General features: G+C 47.4%; 1 protein-coding gene across 21 annotated transcripts in view; it reads left to right on the top strand.

Moving 5' to 3' along the window:
• Positions 1–12278, top strand: part of PAFAH2 (platelet activating factor acetylhydrolase 2) — a 33281-nt gene extending 21003 nt beyond the window's left edge. For all 21 annotated transcript variants that reach the window (XM_084963404.1, XM_084963394.1, XM_084963407.1 and 18 more), the window contains 2 exons: positions 1928–2082; positions 9300–12278. In XM_084963404.1, the coding sequence (XP_084819530.1) occupies positions 1928–2082; positions 9300–9394 (250 nt within the window). In that variant the 3' untranslated portion in view covers positions 9395–12278. The remainder of the gene's footprint in view (positions 1–1927; positions 2083–9299) is intronic.
• The last annotated feature ends 1192 nt before the right edge of the window (positions 12279–13470 follow it).

The raw sequence follows: 13470 nt of genomic DNA, 5'->3' as shown, positions 1-13470 counted from the left end.
AATTTCTTCTAAATTATCCAGGGGCTCTACCCATTGAAAGAATACCAAAATACTTCCAGAGTTTCAAAGTCTTAATTCCTTTAGAATTTCATATCCGTCCTTTTTTGCCACCTAGCTCCCCCTGCAGTGATTTCTTCACTGGCTTATATAACTTTATTTATTTATTTATTTATTTTATCTTTTTGTCTTTATAGGGCTGCACTCTCGGCATATGGAGGTTCCCAGGCTAGGGGTCTAATCAGAGCTGTTGCTCCCGGCCTGCACCAGAGCCACAGCAACGTCAGATCCGAGCTGCGTCTGCGGCCTACACCACAGCTCACGGTAACGCCGGATCCCTAACCCACTGAACAAGGCCAAGGATCGAACCCGCAACCTCATGGTTTCTAGTTGGATTCATTTCTGCTGTGCCAGGACAGGAACTCCTATGTTACTTTATGACAGGATTTACCTGTTGCTTTTTGGAAAAAGGGGTATTGGAGAGGAAGAGGTGTGGGTCTGGGTGGACTCTGGAAATCTCTAATCTCGTTTGGCAGTTTTATTGAGTCTTTTGAAGAGTGTGGATATAATACCTTTGATTTTCACAAGACAGCCCTTCATGAATACCTCAATTAAGATATTTTTCTGTAAACCATCTATATTCTGCCAAGAGAAACCACATTCTCTTCATTTCTGTCATCAGCACTATCAGATGGTTTGTTTTTAGGAGGCATTTTTCACAGGGAGAAAATTTTGAGTAACTTTAGGAAAGATACTGTACGTGGGAAGTGGCTTAGAGCTACAGCTACAGGGCCAGAGTCTCACTTTCAAGTCTCTGACTCAATCCTGCCCTGTCCTTGAGCCCAGTAGCACACATACTTCAAGGATCTCAGGTTCTATCTCAGCAAAACAGCAGATAACTATACATCATTGGCCTCTGGACTCGTGCAGGTGGTTGAAAGGCCAGATCTAAAGCCTGGAGTGCTGGGTCAGTAGGCTGTGGCTTTTCCCCTCGCCCATCTTGGCCCACACTCTCTTCCTGGGGTGGGAGGGGGCAGTCCCTCCCCTTTCATTTTGATTTCATGGCAGCAGAGGACTGCTCTCTCCAGGCCATTCAGATCTGGGATAATTGTAACCTCTGGAGGGAAGGGAGATGAGAGCATCTGGAAAGGGGTACACAAAAACTTCGGATTTAACTCTTGATAATGTGTTGTGTCTTAAACTGAATGCTGAATAGTCAAAAATCCATTATATTATTCTTTATACTTTCTCACATGTCCTAAATATTACCCTTTAAAGTCAGTTTTTCCTGCATGATATCAAGTTTAGCATTTATAGTTTTCTTCCCTCATTGAATTGACCAGTAAATTTAGGGATGAGTAATTTAGTTCGAAATGAACCTTCCGAGAATTTCACCTTCAAACTTAGTGCAATCGATGTCAAAGGACTTCAATTCTAATCTGGAAGCCCTCCTTTAAAAGCGCTAGCCCTAACTTTCCTGGTTACTTAAAGGCAAGTTATTTCTTTTTCCTGTTCACATTGTGGTGCACTTCTGAGCTAAAGAGGGAGCTTATATGTTTTGTGAATGTTCAAAAGTCACTGGGTAAAAGCCATGGGGTAAGAGTTTGTAATAACTTGGAAGTGGCAGGTGCCACAGGCCTCACTTCCTTGTCCTACCCCCTCTCCAGCCTTTCCCCTGCACTGTCAGGCATTCATTGAGTCAGCTTTGAAGCCAGGTACACCTGCTCTCAAATCCTAGTTCCATCCCTTACTAGCTGTGTGACCTTGGGCGGATCATTTCTCTCTTCTGGTTCTGTCGAAGAGGAAAATACTTCCCTTACGAGATCGTTGTGAAATCAACAGATAATGCATGCAAAGCCCCTTGCACATTGTAGGTGCTTAAGTATTCGTGTACCCTAGCCTCCAGATCCTTGTTTTTCTTTTCCTCTAGTGGTTCTGTTCATCGGAGTCTAACGGACTTTGCTTTTGTGGCTGGTAACTGGATTGCTAAATTCTTCTCCAATCCAACCCGTGGGAGCTTGGACCCCTATGAGGGTCAGGAGACTGTGGTGCGGGCCATGTTGGCCTTCCTGCAGAAGCACCTTGGTAAGGAGAGAACCGGGGCTCTGGGGCAGGAGGGGTCTTTAGATTTCCCTGCACAGTGGTCTGTACTGACATGTCTCGGATCAGGGAGATTTATGGCAAATAAACCTCCTTCACCTGAGTGAAGGAGAGAGTTACATAGAATTCTAGAAAGAACACTTAGCTGAAAGTTTAGAGAGCCTAATCCTGTCTCTTACCACCCGAATGACCTTGGCCCAGTCATTTAACTCCTCTGAGCCTTGATTTCTTCACTGTAAGTGGGCCATTCACCTCTCTCTACTCCACCACCTCTGTCCTACTTCATTATCGCTCATCTGTATTGTGGAGGAGGTTATCATGATAGGGCTACATCTGCGGAAGTGCTCTTTAAAAGAAAGCACAGAAAGGTGATAACTAATGTCCTAAGTCACAGGCCAGCTAAATGGCAAGGGCTGTAGAGGTCTTTGGTCCAGCTCCCCACCCCCCGCCCCAACCCCTACCGCCGCCGCCGCCGGAGGCAATGTACCTGCCTATTCTTCCTGCCGTGTGGTCCAGCACCGTGGAGAGCACACTGCCCCGAGTGTCAGCCCTCTCCTTCACTGGAAACTAATAATTTTAAGAACTGATATTCCAAGTAGGCTTTGTTTGTTTTGGTTATAAGGACCAGAGATTCATGAATTTACCTCCAGAAGAAAGAGGAGTCTGTTTAAGAGCGTCTACCTGGCCAGGTGGGGCGTGAACCATGACAGGAAGCGAGGGAGCATGTAGGACTGACTTCTCGCTCTATCGCTCCATCTCTTCCTTTCATGACATCTCTGTTTCTCTTTGCTCAGGTCTGCATTTTTCCTCTTGCTGCTCTGTCCTTTTTCTCTTGCCGAGAACATCTGCTTATTCACAGTTTCTGCTTCCTCTTGACTTCGGTTGGCCTGAACTGCCTGTGGCTTGTTCTCTCTCCTCGTGACATCCTCTCATCAGCTCCCACAGCTCACTGCCATACTTTCTGGGATTTCTTAGACCGATTCCCAAGAGAGACAAGTAGGTTGTGCTAGCTCATCTTTACCTGCCAGAGCACGTGGTGGACCGCTGCCCGGCTCAGGCCTGGCGCTCTCTTGATCAGATGTGCCTTTCTGATCCAGTCAGAATGGAACAGGCTGCTATTATCTGTACAAGGCTGATCTCTCAGCACATGCTGTGCGTAGGGCAGCTTCCTTCAGAAGGGAGCCAGGCTGGCCTGGGTTTCTAAGGTTGGACCTAACTCTAGCCTAAGACCAAAATTTGATTCTTTTTTTTTTTTTTTTTTGTCTTTTTGCTATTTCTTGGGCCGCTCCCGCGGCATATGGAGGTTCCCAGGCTATGGGTCGAATCGGAGCTGTAGCCACCAGCCTACGCCAGAGCCACAGCAACACGGGATCCGAGCCGCATCTGCAACCTACACCACAGCTCACGGCAACGCTGGATGGTTAAGCCACTGAGCAAGGGCAGGGACCAAACCCGCAACCTCATGGTTCCTAGTCGGGTTCGTTAACCACTGCGCCATGACGGGAACTCCAAAATTTGATTCTTTATAACTCCTCTTCACTTGCCCTGGGCATCCCCACCTCAGACCCCTTACCCTCGGTAGCTGTTTAGATGTTCGAAGTCACCTCTGGCGTTAGTAAATGTCTGTGGTTCCTCTGCCTGTCCCCTGATCCCCACATTGCCATTTATTCCTCGCTTTGGATGCCCTGTCTATTGATGTGCCTTTTTACGTGTGCTGCTCTGACTTGAGTGTGACATGCTAGATATATATGGTCTGGCCAGTGCCTGGTACAACAGTACCGTTGCCTCTGTGCTCTGGACCCTAGACTTCCAGTTGGATGGCCTGAGTGTATAAACCTCTCCATCAAGTGCTGAACAAATATGACTTGGATTGAGTTTGCTTTTATTTTTATTATTTATTTTTTTGTCTTTTTAGGGCTACATGTGCAGCATATGGAGGTTCCCAGGCTAGGGGTTAAATCAGAGCTGTAGCTTCTGGCCTACACCACAGCCAGAGCAACGCTGGATCTGAGCCGCATCTGCGACCTATGCTACAGCTCACGGAAATGCCAGATCCTTAACCCACTGAGCGAGGTCAGGGATCAAACCCTTGTCTTCATGGATACTACTTGGGTTCGTTACTGCTAAGCCACAACTGAGTTTGCTTTTAAAACATTTCTGTCCTATTATGATTGTATTGACTTTTTGAACCTAAATTTGCACTTCTATATTTATACATGTTCATTTCATCTGCTCATCATGAGCCACTTGCCAGCCTGGGTTTAGAGACTTTACGGTTAATAGGGGCCTTGGAGCATCATCCTTATCACGTGGTAGGAGAGGAATGGATCCACATCTCAAGACTTTAATGGGGCCTCATGGCAGGGTCCTCATCCCACTTTCCCTATTTCCTCTTAGGCACCATATCATCAGGGAAGAGCTAAGGATGTCAGGGGAGCCCACCCTGGTGTGACTGGACTCCCTTGAGTAGCAGTGTCCGTTGAGCTAAGATACTCATTATTGGAGACCAGCAGAAGATTAGAAGAGTCTTAGACTGTAGGAAGATTATTGGGGACTTGCTTTATGCAAGGCCTACCACCAAGTACTTGAGTTGCATCAGTTGCATTAGCACGTTTAATCCCGAAGATGGCCCTTTCCAATGGGTACTGGTATTATTGACTCCATTTTACAGATGAGGACACTAAAGCTTAGAGAATTTCGATAATTCGTCCAGGGTTATCTGGTTAGTAAGTGGCAAAGCCAGAATGTCACCTAGGCTGTCTGACTTGAAAGGCCAGGTGCTTCATGGCTGCACGGTTCTGCCAGTGACTCTGCTGGCCCAGGGGTGCCCAGGATCTTTGGGAGACACAGAGGACAGGCCCCACTCTGACAGGAGGGAAATGACAACCAGGAAAAGGAGGCTCCTTAGACAAAATGATGCTTCTCTTTAATGCTAGAGATGAGTAAGCCTCACCAAGCATGGAAGGGGCGAGAGTCTTCTAGATAGAAGGTACAAGGTCAGTTTTGAGAAGCTGCGTTTAATGTACTGGAGTTCAAGATAGTGAACTGTTGGAAGATAAAAGTAGAGAAATGGGAGTTCTCATGTGGTGCAATGGGTTAAGGATCTGGCACTGTCACTGCAGCATTTCAGGTTGCTGCTGTAACATAGGTTCGATCCATGGCCTAGGAATTTCCACACGCCATGGGCACAGCCAAAAAAAAAAAAAAAAGGTAGAGAAATGGGTAGAAGCCAGAAGCCAGATCTCGAAGCCCATGTATTGGCTGAAATAAGTTTGAATTTTTACTCCATAGGCTAAGAGAGTCCTTGGTGGGTTCTAAGTGGGGGATGCCATGCTTAGACTAGTGTTTGTGGTCTGGCTGTATCATGGAGGATGGGCAAGATGGGGCAGTTGAGAGGCAAAGCACCCAGGTGGGAGGCTCCAGTATCCAAGTGATAAGAGAGGGGATGGAGTGGAAAAGACCGAGGCTTTCTCTCTGCTCAGGGTAGTTAGCTTTGCAAAGAGAGGAAAGTTTTTTGGTGGCCAAACAGTACATTGTCACATGGAAAGCTAAAATAGGTGGCTTAGCTGAACCCTCTTGCCACTCCTGAAACATAATCTCCGATCCTCAAAAATACCTCCAAGCATAGGCCCCGCTGACACAGGGGTAGCGTTACCTTCTTTTAGGAAGCTTGGTGCTCCTTTCATACTACCTACAAGCGGCTCCTGTCTCCACCTCCTCATCCTCCCTCCCACTCTCCTAGGAGACCCTTTCACACCTTCTTCTTTCTCTTCAAACCTCTAACACCTACCTTCCCTCTCCCGTCTCTCAGCTGATTACCTTTGCCTCCCGCTTCGCCAAGCACACGGAAGCGGTCAGTCCACCAGTGCCCAGCACCGCGTCTCACTGCCTTCCTGCGTACACCCAGCTTTCTGTCCGGTTGCTAGAGTTTCCTACTCGTCTGTCTACTGAGGCCAGCCCCTCCACCTGGGCACTAGGTTTCACCCTCCTTGTTCTGCTCAAGATGATTGTGCTAGTAGTTTTTTCTTCTTTACCTTAGATTGTCCATTTTTCTCTCTCTACTGGTTTTCACTTCAATGAAATGTCTCTTTAAAAAATCTGTCTCATGGGGTTCTTTTGTGGTGCAGCAGCAGGATCTGGTGTTGTCAGGTTTGATCCCTGGCCTGGGAACTTCCACATGCCATGGGTATGGCCAAAAAAGAAAATGTGTCTTTGTCTTTTTGCCATTTCTTGGGCCACTCCTGCAGCATATGGAGGTTCCCAGGCTAGGGGTCAAATCGGAGCTATAGCCGCTGGCCTATGCCAGAGCCACAGCAACTCAGGATCTGAGCCGTGTCTGCGACCCACACCACAGCTCACGACAACTCTGGATCATTAACCCATTGAGCAAGGCCAGGGATCAAACCTGCAACCTCATGGTTCCTAGTTGGATTCGTTAACCGCTGCGCCACGACGGGACCTCCAAGAAAATGTGTCTTGACCCACACTTCATCCCCCAGTTACCACCCTTTTAGCAGAACTCCTGTAAAGAATCTTCCCGTTCTCTCCTTCTTAGCTTCCCAATCTCTCTTGAACCTACTCCAGTCAGGCTTTTGCATCCCAGTCCTCCATGAAAACTGCCTTTGTCAAGGTCACAGTGATCTTCACGATAGGTCCAGTGGTCACTTTTTTTTTTTTTTTTTTTTGTCTTTTTAGGACCACACCTGTGGGATATGGAGATTCCCAGGCTACAGGTCTAATCAGAGCTACACTGCCAGCCTACACTACGGCCATAGCCACGTCAGATCCGAGCCGCATCTGCAACCTACACCACTGCTCATGGCAATGCTGGATCCTTAACCCACTGAGCGAGGCCAGGAATTGAACCTGCAACCTTGTGGTTCCTAGTCGGATTTGTTTCTGCCACGCCGCAATGGGAACTCCCCGGTGGTCACTTCTCATTCCTCATCTCACTGCAACTCTCAGCAGCTTCTGACAGAGTTGGCTATGTGTGCCTCTGAGAAGCCCTGTCTTGACTCCAAGACACCCCACTGCGAATTTTCTCCTCTCTCAGTGTCTGCCCCTCCTCTGTCTCTGTTGCTGCTTCTAGGGCTCAGTGCTCGGACCTCTTCTCTCCCTGTAGCCCCTCAAGTCGTCCAGTCTCATGGCTTTAAATACCATCTCCATGCTGACTGTTCTCCAGTTTATTTCTCCGGTTTGATCCCTCCCCTGAACATCAGATTTATTTAACCCACTACTCAGCTTTTCTCCTTGGGCTTCTACCCAAGAAGAAATCCTATTGGCTCTACCTTCAAAATACAAATGGAAAGTAATCAACAACTATAAATGTAATAAATTCATTGAGTAATAAAAAAGTTTTAAAAAAAAGGCAAGTAATCACGTGTCACCACCTCCACAACCCCCATCCTGTCCAACTCAGCTCTCACCTAAGTTACTGAGCTTCCTGACTAGTCTCCCTACTGCCACCCTTGACTCCCTACACAGCCCTTTCTTTTTTCTTTTTCTTTTTTTTTTTTTTTTTGTCCTTTTGTCTTTTTAAGGCCACACTCACAGCATATGGAGGTTCCCAGGCTGGGGATCGAATCGGAGCTGTAGCCTCCAGCCTACGACAGAGCCACAGCAATGCCAGATCCGAGCCACCTCTGTGACCTACACCACAGCTCACAGCAACGCCAAATCCTTAACCCACTGAGCAAGGCCAGGGATGGAACCCGCAACCTCAGGTTCCTAGTCAGATTTGTTTCCACTGCGCCACGACGGGAACTCCCACAGTCCTTTCTTAATCAAGCAGCCAGAAGGATCCTTTCAAAAAGTGACTCAGATCTTGTTGCTCCTCTGTTCAAATCCTCCAGTGGCTCCTCATTTCTCTGAGAGTCAAAGCCAGCGCCTAGCATCCCTCCTGCCCTCCTCTTCCTGCGGCTCTGCCCCTGGCCTACGTCACTGTCGCTGCACAAGCCTCCACACCCCAGGCACACTCCCGCTTCAGGCCTTTGCACTGCTATTCCTGCTGCCTAGAACATTCTTCCCATGGAGTCTCAGGGCTCAGTCCCAACTCCTTCAAGTTTTTGCTCACAGTTCACTTTCCCGGTGGGACTCCCATTGACCACCCTTTTTAAGACGTGTGCTGCCCCTTCCTCCCCTCACCCCTGCCCCCATGCCACCACCACTGCCTCTGTCTAGCTCTTTTTTCCCACAGTACTTCTCATCTTTTCATATCCTATGTACTCTGTTTTGTCTGTTGTCACCTCTCTCTCCTAGATTGTGAACTCTGTTTGTCTGTGGCTGTATTTTTTGGCACCGAGAACAACCCGGGGCACATGGTGGTGTGCTCAGTGATTTCTGAGTTAATGAACATGTAGCACTTGTTTGTTGAGGACCTGTGCCATGCCAGGTTCTTGGCAGGGTCCCGAGGATCTAAAGATGAAGGAGAGTGGTCGATGCGTTCTGTCCCGGGTTTTGTTTGTTTTGGACAAAAACCCCATTTGCCTTCTCAGCTGTGTCCCACTCCCTCAGCCCGAGGCCTTGGGTTTCTGACTGTTCTTGCCATGTCATTACCATCTGCCAGTGGTCCCAGGGCCCCTCTCCTGAATCACGCCTGGGGTTGTGTTGCTTCATGATGTCGCTGTCCTTACGCTTCCGTTCTTCACTGAGGTGGCCCTGGATCCACATCCACGGACTGGCGTGTGAAGGATCTCTTATTGCTCAGCAGCATCCTCAGAAGTGGGCTTTCCACTTTCTCACTCCTTTGGACCAGGGTTTGAATTCTGTTCTCTACACCTACCAGCTATTATGACCTTGGATGAATTGGGTAGCTTCCCTGAGCCTCAGTTTTCCTCAATGGTAAAATAGGGCCAGTATAGTCCTTAACACACAGGAATATTATGAAAATTAAATGAAACAATGCATGTTTAGCAAAGTCCCTAGTATGAATTATCCTTCAACAAATGTGACTTTCTGTTACTGTTATCATTAGTGAGTTGTGATGGGTTAAGCAAATCATTTAAGAAGCACATTTTTATAAGTGGCACTGGGAAAACGGTCGTTATCATTGCTGCCATCACCACCACAACCACCATGACTAGTCCTTTTAGTATCTCAGGTCCTTCTCTCTCTAGAGGAGACCCACTAAATCCATAGGAGCTGCCCTTTGATCTAACCTTATGACAGTTGACCTAATCCTTCTGTTTCTTTTTCTCATTCAGACCTCAAAGAGAACTATGATCAATGGAACAACCTCATTGAAGGCATTGGACCATCACTCACCCCAGGGGCCCCACAGCATCTGCCCAACCTATAGGCACACGGGGGCTGCCCAGCAACACCCATGGCCTTCTATTAGAAAGTGGTCCTCACGCTCCTTCTTCATAGATTGAGAGGGTGTAATTGCACTGTTGATTGGATGACTGGGTAATTTAATCTTAAACTCATGTTGGGACTTGGATCACTTACTGATTTGGGAAACTGACTTTCTGGGGACTGAGCCCCGATGGTGTGGGGAACAAGCAGTGGGATGGGGCTGGGGAGGCCCAAGCCCCAAGCTGAGCACGATGAGCCCTATCAACCCAGCCAGCCGACTCCTCACCTTGGGCCAGTGTGGAAGAAATGAAGCCACAGGATGGAGGGAAATTTCCCACCTTGGGGCCCTCTAGCCCACCTGACACTCTCTTCCTACCTCTCTGCCTTCTCCCTCCCCAGGGCCGCTTGGTGAGTTCTGAGGACTTAAGGTAGCTTTCTAGGATGGGGACCACCATCAGATTTTTCTATCTATTTTCAAGCCCCTTATGGCATGAAACATAGCCCCAGGCATTTAGTCAGGATGAAGCTATACTTGGGAGCCCATGGAAGGGGCAAACAGCTTTGACCTGATAGCAGAGGGAGAGCGGCTGAGGGACAGAGGGTATCTTAAAAACTCTGGATATCTCAGAGTTTTGCTGAAAATGTAACTCGACAGGAAACAACACAAGTAGGCTGAGATGGAGAAGGCAGAATAACAGTGTTAAGTAGCCATTTGAACAGGCCCTCACCACAAAAGGGAGGGAGTTTGGTCGGTTCAAATTCACAGGCCATCCCTAGAGAGAAGCTTAGGAACACTTTGGTCCTGCCTTTTACCTGAGATATTGTCAGCTTCCAACAGGGTGCTGTAGTTGTCTGTTTTCTGGCTCTGAGGGCCTCGCCTCCAATTTAAGTCAAGATATAGATTGAATTTCCATTCTGTTCCATTTATAATATGAATGATATTAATACTCATGTTTGCCTAACGATATGTTGGAATATTCTCTGTCTTTAATCTGCCTCACAGCAAGATGGGGAGCCATCTGGAAGTAACTTTTCCTTCTGTCTTTCTTTGATCACTTACCACTTATGCCCATGTGGGGGGAAAAAAACTTTAAAAGGAGAGGAGGTCTTCCTAGGGATCTCGTTGGAAGCTGTCTGGGAACATCAACGTGAAACACCCCCTCCTCTACTCTAGACATCTCACCTCAGTCCAAGTATGGAACCCCGGAGGAGGCAAGAGCAAGAGGGAAATGCATCTCTGCACAACAGGTCCAAGGTCATTGTCGCCAAAGCAGGCTGGGACTACATCTCCCATCCCCAACAGCTGTTCTTTCTCAGAGGTGAAACACCAGATCCTTTGAGGCTGTGGATTTACTCTCAGAGATTTGTGGGTTCCCGGGAGGCAAAGCACAAGGAGAATATAATTAAGGCCTGGTCTCTAGAGCTCTGTGGTCTGTTGTTTTTGTTTTTTTGTTTTTTTTTTTTTTTTGTTTTTTGTCTTTTTAGGGCCGTACCCTCAGCATATGGAGGTTGCCAGGCTAGGAGTCTAATCAGAGCTGCAGCTGCCTGCCTACACTACAGCCACAGCAATGTGGGATCTGAGCCACATCTGCAACCCACACCACAGCTCATGGCAACACCGGATCCTTAACCCACTGAGTGAGCCCAGGGATCGAACCCACAACCTCATGGTTCCTAGTCGGATTCATTTCTGCTGTGCCATGATGGGAACTCCTGTGGTCTGGTTTTGAGTCCAGGCTCCACCACTGCTAACTGGGTAAATTTGACCAAATCATGTTCTCTTTCCAGTCTCGATTCCTGCATTTCTGAAGTGAGGATCTGCATTGTAAATAGACAGGAGGATGAAGTGAAAGAATGTATACTGCGTGGGTTATTTAAAAGTATGTTTCCTACTTTCCAAACATAAGAGATTTTTCTAGTTACCCTCTAGCTGTTGTTTTCTTGCTTAATTGCTCTTGGTCAGAGAAAACGACCCACATGGTTTTTGTCCTGAAACTTGCTTGTTGGCCCAGTATGAGGTCGATTTTGTGAATGTTCCATGTACATTTAGTAAGACCGTACATTTTGAAGTTGTTGGCTTGCTGTTTTACTCAAGAATGTATTATGTGTTTCCTTCTATGAGAGCGAATACAGATAGATAATCAGGCCTTCCAACCCCTAGATGGGGACCAGAGCCCCTTGGCATTCACAGAACCGGTAGAAGCCATCTCTTTGTGCCTGGGCTGGTTCTGCAGATGCTGAGAAGCACTGACAGCATTAGCCTAGGAGACCCAAGTTCTACATTAGACTCATAAATAATGCAGGTATATTTTGTAAAGTCCTGGAACCTTCCTAGAGAAAGAAGTTGTTCAGAAGCTGGGTCCATCTCCTCCATTCAGTCTGTGTTCGATAATGACTCATTCATCCAGCGTCACTGGAATAGATGAATTTTCCCCATTGACAGTTATCCTTTATGTCACAAATTGTCATATTGACTTTTTTTTTTTTTCCCCCCAGGGCTGCACCTGCAGCATATGGAAGTTCCCAGGGGTCAAATCGGAGCTACAGCTGCCAGCCTACACCACAGCCACAGCAACACCAGATCCGAGCCTCATCTGCCACCTACACCATAGCTCATGGCAACGCCAGATCCTTAACCCATTGAGCGAGGCCAGGGATCAAACACGCAACCTCATGGTTCCTAGTTGGATTCGTTTCTGCTGCACCACAGTGGGAACTGCTTGATTATTTTGAATGGTAATTTGCCCAAAAGATAATGCACACACTTCTTAATTGTGATCTGACCTCATTTAATTTTGTAGGATATTTCTTTTAATCAGGATAGACTAGAGAATGTGGTAGTAATAAGCAATCCCAGAAAGCAATAAAAGTTTATTTCCTACTGATGCTACATGTCCTCTGTGGGTCAGCTGGAGGCCCTGCTCTGCGTCATTTTTATCCTCACTTGGGAACCCAGGCTGGCAGAGCTACCTGGAATTGTTGCCACTGGCCATGGTGGAGCAGGAAGAGAGCAGGAGGAAGCACCTGCTTGGCTCTTGAAGCTCCTGCCTAGAGGTGGACCTTCATTGTTTCCATTGACGGAGCATTGGCAAAGCAAGTCCTCCTGCCATTCCTAACATCCCCTACCGTCCCAGAGAGCAAAAACATCTGTAACCAGGTCTGATGCCAGAGCAATGGTGCCCTCTGGTCTGTGAAGATGCGGATAGCTGTACTGCATGGCCCCAACTGCTGGCCTCTTAGTTCTTTTCATTGCTTTTCATGGTTTGTGTTTTTTCCCTTGTGGTCAGCCTGCCAGCCATTACTCTTCATTGCCTTGCATGTGCCAGCCCCTAGCAGCTCTTCCTGTTCACTTCAAATTTATAACTTCTGATCAGCCACATTATTTACAGCTGTCTTAAGTAAAGCTAAGTAGTCACTGAGAACAGGCCTGAGGGACTGTCCTGCAACTCGAATGCACTGCCAGTAGTGCTTAGACTTTGTAGTCCTTCCTTTAACTGCTCAGAGCGGGGGCATCACAGGCCTTTGGTCTTTTGTCCTGATTTTTGGTTAGGCTCTTGGGAATCAAAGAGCCTTTAGATATGCAATGTAATCTGCATATCAATTGATATGTGCTGATAAATTGCATTCTAGTGAATCCTTTCCAAAAGCAAAGAAGATGTCTTGGGTTTCACTTGCATCTTCTGGTTCCCCATGCAATTATAGGACCGTACCCATGGAGGCATTCTCGTGATATATTGTGAACTTCCTGTGCACACAGTGGTGCATCAGTTAAGGACAGAAGTAAATACAGGATGCAGTGAGATTCCTCATCCCTTCCACTTCCTGAACATGTCAGACTAAGGCTGATTAGGTTCTTGTTCTGCTCTCAACAGTCCCCAGTCCCCACTCTGGTGTGTGTCCTGATACACCTGTCCTGCTTGCCCCTCTTCAAGAAGAATACTAGGCTCTTGAAATGTCAGTTTCAAGTCTGCACAGCTGTACGGACTTCAACTTGTCTTGGCCTTGTGGGCGTCTTTATCCACCCCTTTTTTCTTCTGGGGCACCACTATCCCTAGGCCTGTAAAGTGACAGAGAGAT

This window comes from Sus scrofa, chromosome 6 (genome assembly GCF_054392235.1).
Source record: "Sus scrofa isolate SSC_HxYL_T2T_F1_AM1 chromosome 6, Sscrofa_HxYL_maternal_Yorkshire_Landrace_v2.0, whole genome shotgun sequence".
Taxonomy (NCBI): Eukaryota; Metazoa; Chordata; class Mammalia; order Artiodactyla; family Suidae; genus Sus; species Sus scrofa.
The sequence above is the reverse complement of the archived record's forward strand: the minus strand, read 5'-3'. Positions and strand labels throughout refer to the sequence as shown.